Below are 22,870 nucleotides of genomic sequence, written 5' to 3' on the forward strand. Positions count from 1 at the left end.
GGCGCAGACGACCTGACGCACGTCACACAGCCGAGCCGAGAAAATGGATGATTTCAAATTCAGTCCCTCACACTGGTGCTGGAGTGACGTGTGAGAACCCCCTCGGAGAGAGAATAACTGTGTGTGTGTTTGTGTGTGTGTGTGTGTGAAAGAGAGAGAGAGAGAGAGAGAGAGAGAGAGAGAGAGAGAGAGAGAGAGAGAGGGAGAGAGAGAGAGGGAGAGAGCGAGGGAGAGAGAGAGAGAGAGAGAGAGAGAGAGAGAGAGAGAGAGAGAGGGAGAGAGAGAGAGAGAGAGCACCAATGACACACCAACGCAACCTGCTTTCCTCCCGCAGTGTTAAATAATCCAATCTGTTTTTGCTCTGCTCACATCCCTCCATGCGCACACACACACACACACACACACACACACACACACACACACACACACACACACATATGGTTAGTAGATGACCTTGCAATAGCAGTTGCACTTCAGTGCTGCATCTACAGTTCAGAAGATTGCTCCTGAAAGTCAAGGCATATACAGAGATCCTTTAATAAAACTTAAATAATAACCTAAACACTAAAACACACACCCACACACATACACCCACACACATACACCCACACACACAAACAAACACACAGACAGAGAGAGAGAGAGAGAGAGAGAGAGAGAGAGAGAGAGAGAGAGAGAGATTACACACCTCAGGACTGGAGCTGATGGACAGAACACTACAAAGTGGAATGATTTTTTAGCTAACTTAAAAAGTCCAAATTCAATAACAACACACACACACACACATATTATATACAATAAGGCTTAAATTTTTTTTATATGTCTTGACTCAGTTTGATGTTTGTGGATGGAAACTTGTGTAAGAATAAAGGCAGAGTAATTAGCTGATCATTATCTGATCTCCAGAGCTCACTGCATGTACACACCACACTGTAATACAACCACCTGTACAAACATGGAGGGGAGAAAGATAACAGACCAGAGAGAGAGAGAGAGAGAGAGAGAGAGAGAGAGAGAGAGAGAGAGAGAGAGAAAAGAAAGTTAGAGACAGACAGACAGACAGTGAGATAAGCTGACAGAAAACAAGACACAAACAGACAGACAGACAAAAAGATGGAGAGATAGCAGAAAGCGGTCAGACAAACAATAGACAGTGTGACGGCGGAGCATGCAAAATACTGCTCCTCACCCCTGATAAGGCTACAACCGGAGAGAAAAGGCGGCGGTTCAGCACCAACTGAGCCAGGACTCACACCTCTGCCCTAGGCCCACAAACAGTGGCGAGCAGCCCCAGTCTAACCCAGTGCCATCCCTGTTTCAGCAAGCCACCCAGGACAGGAGTTTTGGGAAGGAGCAAAAGGAGGATGAGCGTTTGAAGCACTGCTGGAGCCAGGTCCAACAGGTGAAGGGTGAGAGGAGTAAGAAATGGACTGCTGTATCACCACATGGAGCAGAGAGGAGAGCCTTGTGAGTTCCTGGAAATCCCCCGGCGACGCACCCCCCGCCTTATGCACCTGGCTCACACGCACCCGCTGGGGGGACACTTAGGCCCCCGGAATACCTCAGAGAAGCTGAGGGATGGATTTACCTGGCCCAGCATGAATGCTGAGATCCTGGCCTTCTGCAGAGCCTGTGAAAAATGCCAACGGATGTCCCCCCAGAAACCGGATCAAACTCCCCTCATCCAACTTCCCATCATCGGGAGAATCTGCATCTATCTAGCAAAGTCAGTCTGGGGCGACGAGTACATCCTCGTAATCATGGACTATGCCACTCAATACCCTGAGGCAGTCCCACTTCAGAAGGCCACCTCCCAAAATATTGCCAGGGACATTGTCACGCTCTTTAGCTGGGTTGGGATTCCAAGGATGTACTAACGAACCAAGGTAAACCCTTCATGTCCAAACTAATGGTGGATCTGTGTCATCTCTTGCAGACTAAGCAGCTGAGGACATCCATCTACCACCCACAGACTGATGGACTCATGAAGTGGTTCAATCAGATGCTGAAGAGGATGCTCCAGAGGAGGAATGAAACTGGTAATTCCTCCGCCTCTACACCCTGTTTGCTGTCCGAGAGGCTCCCCAGGCATCCACCGGGTTCACACCCTTTGAGCTTCTCTTCGGGCGGCGACCTCAAGGACTGTTGGATGTGGCCCGATAAGCCTGGGAAGAACAGCCATCCCCCTTCCGCTCCATCGTTGACTCCAGGAAATGCAGGCATGGATCGACGGCGTGGGTCCAATTGTAAAAAAGCACCTAGAGAAGGCCCAACATGCTCAAAAGCAAGCCTACAATCGCCCCACCCAGACTCAGGAGTTTCAGCCTGGAGATCAGGTAATGTTGCTCATCCCCAATGCTGCCTGCAAGTTCCTTGGTGAAGTGGCAGGGCCCGTACACAGTCCATGAACAAATAAGCCATGTCAAATACAAGCTGCAACATCCAGGTAGCATGCAGATACACAACTTTATCATATTAATCTATTGAAAAAATGGATCCCCAAGAGCATGCCCTGGTCAGGATGGAAGAGGATCTCGCACCGGCCCAATGACAGGACATCACAGAGCTGGTGCATCACGAGATCAAAACGTCGCTGGGTATGGTGGTACAACAGCGGCCATACCAGGTCCCAGGAGCCTGCTGTCAGGCTATAGCGGCAGAAGTTGAACGGATGCTAACAGATGGAATTATCAAGCCTGTGTTCCAACCCCATTGTGGTGGTGCCCAAGCCCAACACGAGCATCCACCTGTGTAATGACTTAGGGAGGCTTAACCAGATCTCGGAATTTGACAGCTATCCCTTTCCCCGAGTGGATGACCTTGTGGAGTGCCTGGGAAAGGCCTGGTTCATCTCTACACTCAATCTCACCAAGGGCTATTGGCAGGTAGCCCCGGATGCCAAGCCAAAAACGGCCTTCAGCACTGCCAATGGCCAGTGGCAGTACCGGGTTCATCCTTTTGGCCTACATGGAGTGCCGGCTACCTTCCAGCGCCTCATGGAGTTCCGCCCCCACAGATCCTTCGCTGCAGCCTATTTGGATGATGTCTTCATCCAGTCCTCCACATGGGCTGACCACTTGTTCCAACTGGGGGAGGTTCTGGAGGCCCTCTGATAGGCCGGGCTGAAGGCTAACCCCAGCAAATGCCACCTGGGGCTGTCCGAGGCACAGTACCTGGGCTATTGCATCGTCTGGGGCCTCCTGAAACCACAGGAGAAGAAGATCAAGGCAGTCAATTACTATCCCTGACCCACGATGAAAAAGCAGGTATGTGCCTTTCTGGGCTTGGTGACCTATTACAGAACATTTGTCCCTATCTTCTCCTCTGTAGCTCCCCCCTTTCAGATTTAATAAAGAAGGGCCAGCCGGACCGTGTGCAGTGGACGGACGAGACCAAGTGGGCATTCCTCAAGCACAAGAATGCCCTTATCTCATACCACGTCTTGAGGAACCCTGACTTCGGCCTCGCCTGCACCCTGCAGACTGATGCCTCTGAGAATGAACTGGGCGAAGTCTTGTCTCAAGAGTTAGAAGTGAAGGAGTTCCTGGCCCTATACACTTCCACCGAGAATAACTTATTCAGATATGCAGACGGTTTCTGAGGGTGCAACACCCTTTGGGGCGACTGCTGCCAAACAGTGGCTTGGAGCTTAGGGGGGGCCCTATGACACACTCAAAACACCACTCCTCACCCCTGTAAGGCTAAAACCTGAGAGAAAAGGGGGTGGTACAGCACCACAGACAGTGCTGCGGACAGTGCTGTGGACAGTGCTACTGACAGCGCGCCAAAAAGCTTTAGCACCAGAGGCAGCGCCGCTCATTCAGAGTGCAATGCGGGGCAGCTGAATTCCCACGGAAAGCCGGAAACCAATCAGCAGCACCTATGTGGCATGTTGGCTAGGAGACACAACAGAGAGCCAGGCTCAGCAGATAGATGGAGGTAAGAAAGTTTTTAAGATGGGATTACTAATGTGCTGTCTTTACATCCCTTTTCCCCCACAGATTTGCCAGAAGAGCTACGCTCCTGGGTTGAAATTCTTCTCTCCCTCTATGCTTTAGATGCCTAAATCTTCCCATTCCCCCAATCCACCTTCTGAGGATCAAGTGGACCTTTTTTTTTAGCTGCACCGTTTCCTTCACGCTCCCTCACACACTCTACACCACCAGTTTGTTCAAATAAACCCTCAACACTGAGTTTTTTACCTAACTCCCATCTCTGTCTGCCTCTTTCCATGTCTGAGTCCCTACAACAGATAGAGACAGACAGACAGACAGACAGACAGACTGACTGACAGATAGACAGACGGAGAAAACCAAACAGAGAGATAGACAGACAGACAAACAACAGACAGTCAGAGAAAGAAAAAGAAAGACAGAGAGACAGACAAACAGACAGAGATAAAAAAACATATAAAACAAAGAAACAAAAGCAGACAGACAAAAAGACAGAGAGACAAAAAGACAGACAAAAAGTGACAGACAGACAGACAGACAGACAGACAGACAGAAAGAGTGTCAGAAAAACAGACAGTGGCAGAGAGAGAGAGAGAGAGAGAGAGAGAGAGAGAGACTTTGTTGGGTTTATTTGTTATCATCATCCATAAAGATCCAATACTCTTTTTTTATGTTGAGCATCGTTCTCCTTTGACAGCCGCTCCTCAAAAACTACATGAGTTAGCTTGGACACGCCTCATTTCTAATGAACAATCAGAGGCTTGGACCTGTAGCATGTTTGTTCATGGAGTCCAGCTGTCATCCAGCGGTCATGTGTACATCAGAGTAAACTAAGCCTCCATACAATGCTCCACAATAGTGTGAGATAGTCCATGGAAGTCAAACAATTGTAATCTATGCATGGAGTATGTTCAGGCCTAAAGCACTGGCGTCAAACTCAAGGCCTGCAGCCAAATACAGCCCGCTGTCTGGTTTCTACAGCCATAAGAATGCAGAAATGATCATTACTCTAGTATACACTGGACACAGAAAGTTTACACACCACTGTTAAAATTTCAGGTCTTTGTGGCATAAAGAAATAAAACCATCATTTCATAACTTTTTCAATCCTCAACAAAGAGAGGTGGATAGAGAGACAGCCAGACAGACAAACTGACATGAAGGCAGACAGAAAGAGAGCTACAAAGACAGACAGACAGACAGACAGACAGAGAGAACGGGAGACAGATGGAGAGAGAGAGAGACAGAAACAGAGACAAAAGGAGATACAGGCACAGAGACAGACAGAAAGAGAGAAGTTAATGAAGCATAATCACATGTTAGTTCTTCTTAAATCTCTTCTTTAATGATATACACAACATTTATGATATTTGAAAAGAAGCTGGGCAAAGCTTAAGGACCTTAAGTGTACCATCAGGATTTATCACCACAGAGAGCGACAGCAGGACTAAAACAGCAGGGGAGGCAGATCAGTGCTCACGCAGCAGAGCTGGGGGTCAAAAATGACCCAAAGTTCTCAGGCTGTCAGTTTGTCAGAGACAAGCTCGAAGGAGGCAACCGAGCTGCTCGGAGCAAACTCGGCCTCCAGCTCAACCTAGACCATGAACTCCACCTGAACACAAACACAGAAACGCGGCTACACTAAAGCTTTATGCATCCTGAGGGGCATCACTATGGGGCAGTAACTGGCTGAATAATGAGAAATTAAAATTTGGGAAAATTGGGTAAATCATTAATTATATAGACACCAGTCAGTGTGAACACTTCTATTGTCACTGCACTGGATATAAGCACCCGCCAGAAACCCCCCACAACCCCCCACTTACACCCTCCTCACACAAGATAATGACGACAAAATGAACAGAATATGTTTTCTGACATCCCTTATATTTTCCTCAGTCCTGTATGAACATAGAAGAGTTTCCAAGCCATCAAACTGCTGTACTGAATAGTCACTGAATCAGCACGGCGTTGTTAAAAACTACAAACAAAGAGAAGGTAAGAACCTGAACCTGAACCTGGAGCACAGATCACTCAGAGGTCAGCATACAGAAATACAGCCTCGAAAAGAAGTAGAGAGAGAATGAGAGAAAAAGCAAGGTTTTAATGATGTCCTTTTATAAAAATCACTATAAACGTGTGTGTGTGTGTGTGTGTGTGTGAGAGAGAGAGAGAGAGAGAGAGAGAGAGAGACCATCCAAAGCCTTCATTACCATCTCTAATACATCTCCATGAAAGCAGCGCATTAAAATCCAACTGTCTGACTGCATTAAATACAGACAGCAGGCCTTTAAAAACCTCCTACATTTAGAAAAAAGAGACAGACTTTAGATGGACGTCTTTCATCTTTAAGAGGAAGTAAAAGCTGGATTTCTGGACAGTCTATTACCTTGCAATCGGCACAAAGAAAGAAAACGGAGAAATGCGGGACAAAGAATTAAAACGGCTGCCCTTTTTAATCCGACTTGAAGAAAGACTAAGAGAGAGAGACAGAGAGAGCGAGAGAGAGAGAGACAGAGGGACAGAGGGAGAGAGAGAGAGAGAGAGAGAGAGAGAGAGAGAGAGAGAGAGAGAGAGAGAGACAGAGAGAGAGAGAGAGACAGAGAGAGAGAGAGAGACAGAGAGAGAGAGAGAGAGAGAGAGAGAGAGAGAGAGAGACAGAGAGAGAGAGAGAGAGAGAGAGAGAGAGAGAGAGAGAGAGAGAGAGAGAGAGAGAGAGAGAGAGAGAGAGAGACAGAGAGAGAGAGAGAGAGAGACAGAGAGAGAGAGAGAGAGAGAGAGAGAGAGAGAGAGAGAGAGAGAGAGAGAGAGAGAGAGAGAGAGAGAGAGAGAGAGAGAGAGAGAGAGACAGAGAGAGAGACAGAGAGAGAGAGAGAGAGACAGAGAGAGAGAGAGAGAGAGAGAGAGAGAGAGAGAGAGAGAGAGAGAGAGAGAGAGAGAGAGACTTTTATGCAAAGACTTTTACCTCATGAGAAGGAATTAACATTAACTAATCTGAAGAAGAGTTCTGAGGTAAATGGAGATCATTTGCTAACAAATCCTGGCTAATATTTGACCAAGTTCGCTTGTTTTCTTCATTGATACAGTCTGGTAGCTAACAATGTGCTGTACAAGCTAACAAGTAAAATTTGATCTATTGATTATTACAGAAATCTGTGAGAGTTTCAAAGAGGTTTGATGTGAGAAAGTGATGTTTTCATGTAAAAAGATGTAGTAGATTATAACGCAGTGATACATAGTGATAGTACAGTTTGTGGAGGAAAATCATTAATACAGACTGAGAAGCAGGACTAAATAAAAATCTAATCTAAACCCTAATTCATTCTCTCTCTCTCTCTCTCTCTCTCTCTCTCTCTCGCTCTCGCTCTCTCTCTCTTTCTATCCAAATACCACAACACCTTGACTTGTTGAATTGTGTCTATTAGAGCAGAAAATCTCCTATCAAAAGTCCATTACAGCTTTAATCTACACTGACTGAACCAATAAACTGTCTTAACCCCACACTCAGGGCTATCTATCTATCTATCTATCTATCTATCTATCTATCTATCTATCTATCTAATCTATCTATCTATCTATCTATCTATCTATCTATCTATCTAACCTAATCTATCTATCTATCTTATATATCTATCTCTTATCACTGTCAGACTCTCTGTTTGTTGTCTATCTGTCTATCTAATCTCTCTTTTTATCTATCTATCTATCTATCTATCTATCTATCTATCTATCTATCTATCTATCTATCTATCTATCTATCTATCTATCTATCTACCTTTCTCTTATCACTGTCAGACTCTCTGTTTGTTGTCTGTCTGTCTATCTAATCTCTCTTTTTATCTGCCTATCTGTCTATCTATCTATAGTCCATAGTATACACAGTTTATCCTTCAAGATTTTTTTTACCTGGGATTCACCAGCTGGAGTAAATGTCACAGAACTGTTTTGGACTGAAATTAGAGATCTTTCTTCAAATACAGCAGATTAAACACAAACACTCATACATACGTGTACACACACGCTCGCACACAAGCACACACACACACACACACACACACACTTTAATGCAGTTAAATACAGTCTACATCACTGATAGAGGGTCAGTTGCAGAATGACCTGAATGTGATGACATGGTCACATGATGTGTCCCGACCCGAAACTGTGGAACATCTGCAGAAATTTCAAGCTCTTCTGAATATCACAGAAGTTGCTGGAGCCACTTGAAGGAACTGTGTGTTTATTCAGAACCCACAGAGACACTGCAGTGATTTTACTTAAGCCATGAAATCTGTAGCTGACATCTGCAGAGAGTCTGAATTTCCTCACAGCATCCAGAACAAAAGCTATTAGAATGTGATAAGGAGCTTTATTCCTACCTGAGTGTAGCTAGGAGAAGATACATTCAGACCTCAATGTCTGTGTTTCATTTATTCACCATTCTTCAGGCCACATTTTCTAGCCCAGATATTTTAACCTCTGAAGCGTGTCATACACTCAGGTGTTTCTGAATCATTTGAACGATAGTGAACCGACTGTGAACACAAGGAGCTCTCCGGGCGTAAATATAGATGTAACTTCTGAACATGTGCGAGAACATTTTGAGCAGGTACTAGAACATTGTGAACATGTACAAGAACACTACGAGCATGAGTGAGAACATTGTCAGCATGTGTGAGAGCATTGTAAGCACTTGTGAGAACATTGTGAGCACATGCTAGAACATTGTGAGCATGTGTGAGAATATTGTGAGCATGTGTGAGAACATTGTGAGCAAGTGTGAGAACATTGTGAGCATGTGTGAGAGCATTGTGAGCATGTGTGAGAACATTGTGAGCATGTGTGAGAGCATTGTGAGCATGTGTGAGAACATTGTGAGCATGTGTGAGAGCATTGTGAGCATGTGTGAGGAACTTTAATAAAGACACTAAAAGAAAAAGAGAGTGAGAGAGAGATTAAAGTAAACGGTGATATGAAAATATTCATTCACATTAATATTAATGTATTAATCTATTATCAGTATGAATATATTAATATTAATGTAGTGTTTCCCCCAAGGGCTGATTCTGTTCTCCACTTCAATGAGCAACACACATACTTTTAGTTTTTACTCGTTAGCATTATATTTGGTAAAATTTTCTTTTTACTTGAATTTGTGTTAAATATTTTTTTTAATTGAACTTTCAGTTCAAATACATTCACTCTATCTATCTATCTATCTATCTATCTATCTATCTATCTATCTATCTATCTATCTATCTATCCATCCATCCATCCATCCATCCATCCATCTTCCAATTATAATAATAATAATAACAATAATAATAATAATAATAATAATAATAATAATAATAATAATAATAATAATAATAATAATGTGTGTAATGTAATAATAACTATTATTATTATTATTATTATTATTATTATTATTATTATTATTATTATTATTTATTGAGAGAAATTAAGAGATTTGATACTTTAAAAAGAAAAAAGAAAAAAATATTTATAAGCCAAACAATCCTCACAAGGACAACACAGCCTCAGAACTGACTAGGGCTGGGCGATAAAACGATAACGATATGTATCGCGATAGACACGTGATCGATATCAATAAAAAATGTGTTCTATAAAACGCTCGATATTTTTTATTCTTCGTCGGAAGAAAACGGAGGTTGCGAAGCAAGTTTGGTTGCGTTCACAAAGGCACTCACTCTCTAGTAACCTAGAAACGCAGGGGTGGAACGCTAACAGCCAATCATGTAACAGTATCATGTTTGGTTGCGCCATATCGTTGTCTCGTGCTTCAGTAACCGGCGACTGATAAGCAGAAAATGAGCCTCAGCGAGCGCGGAAATTCAGCCCGCCAGTAAGGCAGTTTTTTGGATATTATAAGCCTGACCGTAGTCACACCAATGTCGTCTGCATATTATGCAAGACCGTTTGTACTATTTTATTACACTTTATTAAGCATTTCTTACATTTTCTTTCATTTTGCACCTTAAATTTTAAGAGATCATTGTTAAGTGTTCATTGTGACTTTAGACTCATGTTTACATTATAATTATTTGAGTTTTCCTGCTTGTTGACATTTCTGTCTTAATAACTGAGGGGATTACGATCAGAGGAAGGTTAAGTTTAAAATAAAAAGGTTTAAATGTTATATATTTTTCTCCTGGTCCTTATTTTAAATGGGTCATAAAAAAATATCAATAATTATCGATATCGTCCGATACGAAACACTGATATTGTGATACAGTTTTCAGCCGTATCGCCCAGCCCTAGAACTGACTCAGAACCGACTCGTTATCTTTTCATAATTAACAGATAAAATCAAAGCGTTTTCATACTTTAGAATCATAGGTTAAACCCCAGGTTAAGTGCTAGCTTCATATATTTACTGTTTTTATTTTTATTATTATTATTTTGCCTTAGTAACATCACTCAAGTGAAGGTAAAGGTGAAGAACAGCACTTTCTGGATGCACGTTGTGTCACTTGACATAAACACCTGCAGCCTTGTTTAAGACATTATTTTTTAACGAACGTCAAACGTTTCCCACGATATTCTGCATTATATGACTCACACCTCTAAGCTGATTTATGACTTTCTCCTTGTAACAGGAGGTTACTTAACACATTTAATCTCATTATTCAATGTGGAGTTCTGTAGAAATAAAAATTCACTTGTTGACAAATGAACATCAAAGAACATAACATGAGTGTGAACATGACCTCATAAGATCAGGCTTGTGCTGACATGAAAGACACAGGCACACACACATACACACACACACACACACACACATACACACACACACACACCATTACACACACACACACACACGTACACACACACACACACACACACACACACACACACACACACACACACACACACACACACACACACACACACACACACACACACACACGCACACACACACACACACGCACACACACGCGCACACACACACATACACACACACATACACACACACACACACACACCATTACACATTCGAGCCTTAAACACACAGGTTATGGATAAAGCCATTACTGTCTGGTATTTATGTTTGTTTGTATTAAAGTAACAGAATGTTTTTTTTATCATTTTACAATTTTACAATGTTTTATCTATTGCAATCTTCCAATCTATCTATCCATCTGCCTATCCTCCCCTCTGTCCATCCATCTATACATCCGTCCATTTATCCATCTATCTATCTATCTATCTATCTATCTATCTATCTATCTATCTATCTATCTATCTATCTATCTATCTATCCTCCCCTCTGTCCATCCATCCATCTATCCATCCATCCATCTATCTATCTATCTATCCATCCATCATTTTATCTCTTATTTGGAGGCTCTGTAACCTCAGTCCTGTTCGCTGGAATCAGCTTTGTGAAGTTTATCCAGAAAGTTAAAATAGTGTCCTAGTGTTTGTCAATTTGCATATCATTATAATAAACTTCACCTTCTGTAACGTGTTCACACGGAGCAGAGGAAGCTTCTGCATAAGATTCAACATGTTGATTAGTTCACCTACTGAAGTCTTACAGACAACCAGTCTACAGGATCCAGTGGAGATCTGTAAATGTAGGAGATTCTGAGGTTTACGGGACAATCTGTTTCAATGCTGCTGAAAACTTAAATTTATATATATATACCTAAATTTATATATATATAAATATTACTCTGCCAGATGTTTGCATCTGGATCACAACAGCTTGCAGTTCCTAATGAATCTGATTCAGCTACATTTCTACAAAACCTCTATTTGATGTGAGGAAAAGTCCACAGTGGGTTTAAGTTATTTTTTAGAGAGAGAGAGAGAGAGAGAGGGAGAGAGAGAGAGAGAGAGAGAGAGAATAACCTCTGCCCTTCTGCCTCAATTTCCTCATTCTCATTATTATCTCAGTCACAGCAGAATCCAATTTCCTCATTAAGGAGCTAAGTCCATGACAAAGAATCAATGCAGAAAAAAAAAAAAAAACGCACAAATGAACAAACGCACAAATGAACACGGAACACAATTGTAATGGCATCGACCATTACCCAGTTTACACACGGCATCTTAAACAGCATCTTAAACAAGTATAGTCGGCACCGTTTAATAAGGATTATAGCATTATTAAAAACAAAAACACAATGATGCTGAACTCTGGACTCTGATTGGTCAGAAGATGTTTTTATAGCAGCAGCTCATTCAGCTTACGATTTTAATACAGTGTGTTTATAAGGTGACGTTTCCTGTAAGGAGATGATTATATAACATTAATAACATAAAATCATACTGTATTATATAAGTGAACCCCTTTATGAGGTTTAGAGTGCAAGAGAGCTTGTTTTCTCAAAATTGTAAAGGACCACTAAAGTGCTATATAAATATAACTATTATTATTATTACTCACTCACTCACTCACTCATTTTCTACCGCTTATCCGAACTACCTCGGGTCACGGGGAGCCTGTGACAATCTCAGGCGTCATCGGGCATCAAGGCAGGATACACCCTGGACGGAGTGCCAACCCATCACAGGGCACACACACACACTCTCATTCACTCACACAATCACACACTAGGGACAATTTTCCAGAGATGCCAATCAACCTACCATGCATGTCTTTGGACTGGGGGAGAAAAACGGAGTACCCGGAGGAAACCCCCGAGGCACGGGGAGAACATGCAAACTCCACACACACAAGGTGGAGGTGGGAATCGAACCCCCAACCCTGGAGGTGTGAGGCAAACGTGCTAACCACTAAGCCACCGTGCCCCCATATTATTTTTATTATTATTATTATTATTAACAACAGAGGACCTGCTATAGAAGCCTCAGTGGTTTACGGGTAAAAACCTCAAGCTGCTGAACAACAGCAAGGTTTTTCATACGTTTAAGAACAAAAATTCTAAATTGCTGAGTCTTGAAATGTTCCTTTATGCGTCTATTTAACTCAATCTTTAATAATTAATATTGTAGTGTTGAGAAACAGTGATATACAGTGTTAAATAAACTCTTCCATGTGTAGTGTGAACGCTGTGCCCGTTAAAGCTCTGCGAGCACTCTGAGTTCACGAGCGTGTGTGTGTGTGTGTGTAAAGTGTGTAGAGACACGCGAATAGAGAGAAATGAGTGGTTCTACCTGTTCTTGGTGCGGAGCTGCCTTCAGTGGAGTGCTCGACTCCTTCACCGTAGTCATGATGGGCTTCACTCAGTGACACTGACACACGAGGAAAAACACTGACGGTGCTGAAAGCACCACCGCAGTAGCTACCTCACCAACACACACACATGAAGCATATGTAGAAAAGAACCCACACACACGTGCAGTCGTGCAGAAATGAGCGCGAGAGGCACAGCAGGCGACGAGAGCACCGATGCTCACTCACTCTGAATCACAGAGAATGTGTGTGTGTGTGTGTGTGTAAGAGAGAGAGAGAGAGAGAGAGAGAGAGAGAGAGAGAGAGGAGGGGTGGACACACACATATACACACACACTCACAGACACACACAAACACACATGTGATCCGTGTCCTAATCAGAGTAAAAGCCAAGACGAACGACCATCTCAACCAGTATTTTTTTTTGTTTTGCCAGATTTTAAACAACGCAGCATGATGAAGAGATCATGTGATGACACAGACATGATAATAGAAAGACCTGGGAGCTGGGGTTGGGAAATGTGTGTGTGAGTGTGTGTGTGTGTGTGTGTGAGAGAGAGAGAGAGAGAGAGAGAGAGAGAGAGAGAGAGAGAGAGAGAGAGAGAGAGAGAGAGAGAGAGAAAGAGACGGAGAGAAAGAGACGGAGAGAGAGAGACAGAGAGACAATGAGAGAGAGAGAGGGAGAGAGAGAGGGGGGGAGAAACAGAGAGAGAGAGGGAGAGAGAGAGACAGAGGGGGGAGATGGAGAGAAACAGAGACAGAGAGAGAGAGAGAGAGAGAGAGGGAGAGAGAGAATGTCATTGTGACCATTGTAACGTAAAGTGGAATAAAATCACTGGATGTGTTCAGATTCTACAATCAGATATAAAGCAGAACTCCACACAGATACCAGGATGTCTTTTCCATCTTATTCTGACATTTGACCTTGCAGTGACCTTGACCCTGTTTTGGATCAAATCCTAAATCTAATCAGTTCATCTTCTGGTGCCAGGAGCTCACCCAGAAGCTCAGCTAAAACAAATCTGGTGTGAATGGACTGAGGACGAGCTGCGATTTCTTAACAAAACCCTCGACGTTGCACTGCACTTGTGCGTCCAGCGTGAATCTGACATTACGCTACACATATAGAGCCTCATTTAATAAGCTGGATACAAAGGGATTTTTTTAAACATACACTGTTGGATTCTGGACTCTGATTGGTCAGAAGTTGTTGATTAGTTTCCTGACAACAGCGCAGGTTTATATAAATCTAGCTGTAATACGCTATCGTTTCTATAGCAACAGCTTATGCATCCAAAGTAAATCCGATGTTTAACATATGGACCTGGATACCTTCAACAAACCTACTCATAGTCTATGGCCTAGTGAACCAGTATTAGTTATTTTTATTTATTTCTTTATTATTTATTGCTTATTTTTTTCTTTCTTTATATTTATTATGTCAAATAAAATGTTATCTTATCAGCACAGATATGTCTCAAAATGCCTCTTGTTGTGACGTGATCTTGTTCTTTCAGCTTTATGAGCGTCGCCTTTTTAAGGAGTTTTGTGGGCGTTTGCAGGTTTAACGCTGGTCCTGGTTCGTTAACATGCGCAAGAATGAAGAAAATCAGCACATTTTTGCTTTAGCTGAATAAACTGTAGATAAATCAGGCCCAATATTTAGGGGAGTGACATGATATTAATATAAAGATCACAGAGAAAAGACTTCAGCTACAAACACAGTAGTAAACATGTGCACATAAATGTATACAGTTAAGGCTGATGCAGTAAAACCTCACACACACACACACACTCTCACACACACACGCTCTCTCTCTATCTCTCTCACGCACACACACACTCTCTCACACACACTCACACGCAAACACACACTCACACGCACATACACTCTCTCTCACACACATACTCTCTCTCTCTCAATCACACACACACACACACTCTCACACACACACACGCACACACACACTCTCTCACACACACACTCTCTCACACACACACACTCTCTCACACACACACGCACACACACTCTCTCTCACACACACACACACACGCACACACACACGCACACACACACTCTCTCTCACACACACACTCTCACACACACATTCTCTCAGACACACACACGCACTCTCTCTCACACACACACTCTCACTCTCACACACACTCTCTCTCTCTCTCAATCACACACACACAAACACACACTCTCTCGCACACACACGCACACACACACACACACACACACTCTCTCTCTCAATCACACACATACACACACACACACACACACAGTGTATAGCAGTGAGATATTTGTGTGTTGAGTGTGGTGCAGTAAAACCTGTGCTACACCACAGACACACACACAGGTGCCAGTAAATCAGTCACACTAACTGCGCTCTGATTGGCTGTCCTGATAGATTCGACCATCCTGCATTGCACACACAGCTGTGTATTAGATATTATTAAGCAGTGAACACACACAGTTAGCTTTCTAGCATGTTTGCTAACAATGATGGTGTTCATGTATTTCCCACCCTTAAAGCTTTATTAAAGATACAGACATGTACATGTTCATGTATTTCCCACCCTTAAAGCTTTATTAAAGATACAGACATGTACATGTTCATGTATTTCCCACCCTTAAAGCTTTATTAAAGATACAGACATGTACATGTTCCTTCAGCAGGGAGACCTTGTGGCACTGCAGGAGTGTGTTACTTTGATCCCAGATCCATTGAGAACATTAACCAGCTCCTCCCGTGTAATTCTGGTCTGATCCCTCACCTTTCTCCGAATCTTCCTTACCCCAAGAGGAGAGATCTTGCATGGAGCTCCAGAGCGAGGATGATCGACAGTCGTTTTGTATTTCAGTGGTTTCCTTCTCACCAAGCTTCTTGCTGATGGACTTGTTGCCCATTTCAGTCTTGCGCAGGTCTACAATCTTGTCCTTGACGTCCTGTGAAAGCTCTTTTCTAAAGGGACAGGACTAAATTGCGTTCCTCATGGGAACATAACCGGTATGTGTGAGGGTCAGAATTCTTGCTGGTTGGTAGGGGATCAAATACTTATTTCACTCGAAACAATTATTTCTAACTTTTTGTTTACATGTTTTTTAATTAGATTTTTTGGTCTCTCTTTAATTAAAGGGGTGGTAAAATTTCACTTTTTCGATTTCACTTTTCTAACTTTAGCTAGTGTGTAATGTTCCTGTTTGAACATAAACAAAATCTGCAAAGTTACAACGTTCAAAGTTTTAAGCAAAGGGAGATATTTGCTTTTAAAGAAATCCATTTCTAAGGACTACAGCAAACGGCCGGTAGGGACTACACGACATTCCTCCAGGGTTGCTGACGTCACTTATCCCGATATATACATAAACCCCTCCTCCGTGAATATTAAATGGGGGGGGGCATTTTATATTGCTGTGGAGAAGAGTTGTTGTGGTATAGTTAGTAGGCTGGAGTGTCGTTGCCGCGATGCCGACGAAACGCTGTTATTTTCATCCGGATTGCAGGTCCACTTTGTTCGGGGAAGTTAGGGATCAATGGTTAAAATTTATTTTTAACTCGGTCCCTCATAATTATTACCCAAATCTCGCTCTCTGTGCTGCACATTTTACGGAGGAAAGCTTCCGCAATCTTCGCGAGTTCAATGCAGGATTCGCCCAACGGCTTGTCCTGAAAGATGGAGCAGTTCCAACTTTAAAAACAGAAGCTGTTTACGGGCCACAACATGTAAGTATGATTTATTATAATTCATTGTTATAATACCACCAAAGCACAGACTACTGGTAAAGGTAAGGGGCGTGACGTTTCCGAAAAACGTGCACTAGGCGGTTAGCGAATCACAACACACTGGGCCACAGCTAACCAATCAAAGCCCATTGCTATTTTTGAGGGAGTGGCTTCATAGACCCCGGAAGCCATCAGACCGTTTTACAAGGAGGGACAGAGCAGTGTAGAATAAAGGTAAAATATATGAAAAATAATGCAATTTTTTAAAAAACGAAGTATGAACATGTTACAGTGCAAACACAAACACAATCAACCCTTCGAAAAAACGTGTTTTACCAGCCCTTTAAATAAATCTACTATATAAATTCTAGATGGTTAAATTCTTTGTAAGGGGGTAAACTTACAAAATCAGCAGGGGATCAAATAATTATATCCCCAACTGTATATAATTATATACGTAGACGTGCATCAAATCTTCACAAACCGCATTTTACAGTCATATAGTACAGTATACAACCTGTATGCTTACGGGCATTATACTGATTTTAGTCCATGATCACAAACATTATTATAATTATTATAATATTAGACTTTATTTCAGATTCTATTTTAAACAGACTAAGTGGAAATGTTCATGAAAACAGTACGCCGTGTACGGCTATTTGGTGAAGGCTTTTAAAAAGAAGTTTCAGACCTCCTGTGAGCTGAAATTTCAGACAGAATGATGGTGTGTGAGCTGCCAGCCTTCATCGTGCTCCACTTTAACCGTCAGCGAGAACGAAAGCAAACAACCGGAGAGTCAATTACACACAGAAACCCTTCATCTGTAACAGTTTTCACCTTTAAGAGCGACAGCTCTGTACAAACATACTGCTAATGGATGAAAAAGTGTGTTTGTGTGTGTGTGTGTGTGTTTGTGTGTGTGTGTGTGTGAGATACTTCCTCACTTTCAACCAATATATGAAAGAAATTGCTCACTGTTACAGTCTTCAGCTTGGCCACATGTTGAGACGGAGAAAAATATAAAAATGTGTCCAATATCAGAACTTTTGGGCAAGTTTCAGATGTTTTTCCATGTTTCTGAGATATAATTGGGGTGTAGATTTTGCTCAGACCTGGCAACCCTTCCTGCCTTACACAAAACATGTAGCTGAAAAAAAGCAGTTAACGAATCTGTGAACAAATCAGTGAACAAAGCAATTAATAAATCTAGAGTAAAGATAACGAATCAATTAAAGAACCAGTGAATATATTAGTGAATATCTTAGTGAACGAATCAATTAGTAAACTGAAAAACATTAAATGTCAAACAAATCAGCTGAGAAAGTAGTGCATGAATCACTTGAGGGAAATCACTTATTTGTGAATAAATAATTGAACAATTTTACTAAGTGAATCAGTGAACACATCAGTGAAAAATTCAATAAACAAATCTATAAATATACAGTATAGGTGTTGACAGTGAATGAATCAGTTAAATAAATCAGTAAAATACCTACGGCAGCAAAAGAATCAGTAAGTGAATCAGTGAATCAGTGAATATCTTGATGGACTAATTGGTTAGTGAACTGAAAAATAAAATGAAACACAGAACAAATTATTGGAAAAAATAGGGAATTAATCACTTTAAGAATTAGTAAATAAAGCAGTGAACAATTTAAGTAAGTGAATCAGTGTATGAATCAGTGAACACAGCAATAAACAAATCTATAAAATGAAACAGTGCTGACAGTGAATGAACGATGAATAATAACCACGATAGTGAGTAAATCTGTTAAAGCATCAGTGAGCAAATCAGTAAGCAAAACAATGAACCTATCAGTGAACAAGCTCATGAACCAGTCACAGAAACGAACAAGCGAACCAAGTAGTAAACAAATCTATAAATGATTCAGTGACCACAGTTAATGAATCAGTTAAAGGATCAGTGAATAAATTAGTGAAGTTGGTGAACTAAGTTAGTAAACATAAACAATATGAAACAAGACAGTCAATAAATTAGTTAACAAATCAGCAAACTAATCAATAGACAAATGAGTTAATGAATCAGGGAATGAATCAGGGAATGAATCAGTGAACAAACCAGTGAACAAATCAATGGCCAGAGCAGCAAGAAAATCAGTGGACAAATTAGAAAACAAAAGAGTGAATAAAACAGTGAAGGAATCATTGAATGAACCAATTAAAAAATAAGTGAAAAAAGTGAAATGAAAAAGTGAATGAATCGTTTAACTGAGCAGATTCAAATGACTCAGGACATGTAAGTGTCATCAATAAAAAAGCTGCTGCAATATTGTAAGTGTAGCATCCACACTACACACACACCGTCCCTCATAAAACTGTTCTAGTTCATTAAGCGTGAGTAAATTTATTGCACGCACACACACACACACACACGCGCACACCCACACGCACACACACGCTATCTCTCTCTTTCTCTCTCAGAAAAGCTGATGAAGCTAAAATTGAATACCCAACCACAAACGCAGACTAAATCATTTTTTTTTTATTCTCCATGAAAGAGCCATCTCTTAATTAAAAACGCTGTTGTCATGGCAACTAAGCTCAGATGAACCACCATAGTGCCGTTTTGTACGTTTTGCTTTTTCACTGTTCCAATCAGTTTAACACAAACTTCATCATGTAAATCCGAGCACAGATCAGAGCGGCGATACGAGAGCACGGAAAATGCGTTTTTCTCTCACGAGAGAAAAGCGGAACGACGGCATGTGTTGTGTTGTGTATTGTTGTCGAAAAGGAAAGCTCATTTCTCTGTACGAGCAGCTTTACAGGTGAGACTTGAAGAGGGAACAAAGCAGAGTTCCAATTCCCACAAGATGAAGATTGTTTAATAAAATAAAATTGACAGACGTGAAAGGGAACAGAACGGCGGTGCGGATTGGAGAAACAGGTTTCGCCGTCCTGATTTGCGTCACCTGTGTGTTTTAGAAGAGAACATCGGGTAGGCGTGGCCTATTTGATAATCTAACCCTAACCATAACCGTAGTTTTCATTCATTCATTCATCTTCTACCGCTTATCCGAACTACCTCGGGTCACAGGGAGCCTGTGCCTATCTCAGGCATCATCGGGCATCAAGGCAGGATACACACTGGACGGAGTGCCAACGCAGGGCACACACACACACACTCATTCACTCACACAATCACACACTACGGACAATTTTCCAGAGATGCCAATCAACCTACCATGCATGTTTTTGGACCGGGGGAGGAAACCGGAGTACCCGGAGGAAACCCCCGAGGCACGGGGAGAACATGCAAACTCCACACACACAAGGCGGAGGCGGGAATTGAACCCCGACCACTAACCACTAAGCCACCGTGCCCCCTCACCGTAGTTTTTGGTTGTTTATTTGTTTTCTAAAATAAATCTACCTGCATGACTGTTTTGTCTTTCGTAGTATGCTGTTTTTTCCAAGACCTCCGGAAACACGGCCACTTTACGTCGTGGTAACGAAACCCCTGGAATTTAGTGAATGCCGTACTTCAGTACTGATGGATGGACAAGCAGCACTTCAGTACAATTCATTGTTTCCATGTAAAGTGTACATCTACATCTCTCTCTCTCTCTCTCTCTCTCTCTCTCGACCGTTCACTCTCTCTCCTAGAGTGCATGCTGGGAGCGAATGTCCGGAATGCGTGGTGCAAGCGTGTGTGCTTGTCGGGTTCTTTGCAACTCCATTTCTATTTTCTAAATAGATTTATTCATTATCTAATGGATTTATCCATTTATCGAGTGCAGCCTGGCTACTGGAGAGGTGGTCAGGAATGAAAATGTAGTGGCGTCCTGAATGAACAGCACAGTAGTCCTGTTTCTGAACACCGTAGAGAGGGCGACCAAACAAACTCAGAACGGGATTGTAGTTGGGGGCTTACTTACCCATGTGTTCCCCCTTTCAACCCCATCTAAGAAAGTTACATTGTCTAATGTACTAAAGATGAGTTATTACAGACGAGACTCTGGAGAGGGAGATCTCACCCTTTGGCAAGCTTATCTCCCCAAATAAAAATGATCTTTGTCAAGAGTAAGTCTGACCTGGTGAAGCATGTGGTGTCGTTTAGCATGTAACACCGCCAAGCTGGAGCGAACATTAACGTTCAAAATAGACGATTTCGATTACATTATCGTCGTATCGACCAACTCTATGAAGTGCTTCGGCTTCAGTAAGAGAGGACACCTGGTGCACGTGTGTCCCCAGGCAGCGTGGTGGGAAGACAGTACATCAGGTGAAAGCAGTGTTTCGACCCAGGACAGGGCTGAGCCGGAACAGACTGCTCAGGTGGAAGGTGAGGAGGGAATCAGCTCTTGCGTTGGCTACGATAGCTAACACCGAGTATCCTGTGGAGAAACCAGCTGAAGACTGAGTGTTGAGTAGAACTGGGAGTTACTGAGATTACTGTGCAGGCTGAGCACAACTTACAGGAGAATAACACAGAGCTTGACTCTGATAGTGGTACAGTAATAACACACAGGAAAGCATTAGTGATGATATTTCATTGTTGGAAGAAAACGCAGACACTGCGATGATGGTAACTGAACAGGTCATCTTTAAAACATCATCAAAAAGTGAAAAAGAATAAAAAGGGTGCAGTAACGAAGCAGACCGAGAACTTGTACAAACTAAGGGTTTTTTTATACCTGGTCATTTCATGCGTTTTCTGTGATCCGATATCTACCCGATGGTAAAAAGACCAGGTCTAAATGCCCTCTGAAACGTTTTGGAGACGGATATAAATCCGACGGTACAAACCCCTTCAGGAGGTGGTCTGGGACGCGTTTCAGATGAAACTGGACAGGTGTAAATGAATGTGGTTGTTCAAGCCACATACGTCAGCGCTATACTCCTCCCAAACGGAAGTACGTCACTCGCAGGTGACTCGCGAGTCGTGCATCGCGCCAGAAACAAATAACACGGACGACACGCAGGCACTTATTGCTCTTTGAAGCGATGAAAGCGTCCAACAAAAGCTTCGTAAAACATATAGAAACAAAAGTATATTTAAGTACATACACCAAAGCGTGTTCCATTTCAGTTACCACGGAAATGAGGTAAAATATATTAACATTTTGGGCGGGAGTAGAAAGATCGGATCGATATCCGATTCGCCGAGACGCGTTTATGTGGCCTAATGTAAATGGAACAGTTTTAACAAATCAGATAGCTATCAGATCAGAGACAACACATGAAGTGACCGGGTGTAAAAAGGCCCTAAAAGTGATGTATCTGATACCAGTATTCCCATTGCAGTGTTCCAACAAGTTGTTTTACGTCCTTACAGCAGTGGTGGGACCTGAGCAAAATAAAAACCCAGCAGTTGTCAGCAGTACACTCTCACTGTCACATGGGAATTGGCCCAATCAGTAAAAAAAGTTCCAACATGAAATCATGGAACTCCAATCCCTTATAAAGTCAACAAACAAACAAGACCCTATTTAGACCACAGTGAGAGAAAAATCAAACCGCTTCGATTTTAAAGTACAAAGCACACTTGTAAGATCATCCAGACCAAATGGATGCACCTTCAAAATTCTTTTTTTTCTTCTTGAAAAAAAGGGTCTGAAACATTTTATACGCAACCTGAGATCTGAAACTGGCGATATTATATCTGAGAGTATTAAAATACGCAAGAGAGCTATCGGTTTTTATAAAAAGCTATATATCTGTGAGCATAAAAAAGACCAAACCACAGAACACATCTTCCTAAGAGGACTGCCAAAAGTCCCACAATATCTACACACAGCACTCAGTGGGGCAACAACTTTAGAAAAGCTTCAGAAAGCTCTATAGATTATAGAGGGTGGAAAGACACCTGGTATAGATGGACTTCCAGTAGAGTCTTACTCATTTTTTAGTCATTTAGTAATAGTTTACCAAGAGGGTTGCTGGCAGTAAGTTGCAGAAGACCTGTGTCTTTATAATGCACTGATTATAAACTACTCTTTAAAGTTTTAGCCACCAGACTGGGAAGTGTTCCAGAAGCAGTAGTAATAGTAGAAGTA

General features: G+C 42.1%; 1 protein-coding gene across 1 annotated transcript in view; it reads right to left on the bottom strand.

Annotated features, from left to right (window-relative positions):
* The window catches only part of LOC132845239 (dipeptidyl aminopeptidase-like protein 6), a 51,139-nt gene extending 37,805 nt beyond the window's left edge, over positions 1-13,334 (bottom strand). Inside the window, exon 1 of the mRNA XM_060869157.1 lies at positions 13,098-13,334. Coding sequence (XP_060725140.1) covers positions 13,098-13,154 — 57 coding nt within the window. The 5' untranslated portion in view covers positions 13,155-13,334. The remainder of the gene's footprint in view (positions 1-13,097) is intronic.
* Between the last annotated feature and the right edge of the window lie 9,536 nt (positions 13,335-22,870).

The sequence above is a fragment of the Tachysurus vachellii genome, chromosome 5 (genome assembly GCF_030014155.1).
Source record: "Tachysurus vachellii isolate PV-2020 chromosome 5, HZAU_Pvac_v1, whole genome shotgun sequence".
NCBI lineage: Eukaryota > Metazoa > Chordata > Actinopteri > Siluriformes > Bagridae > Tachysurus > Tachysurus vachellii.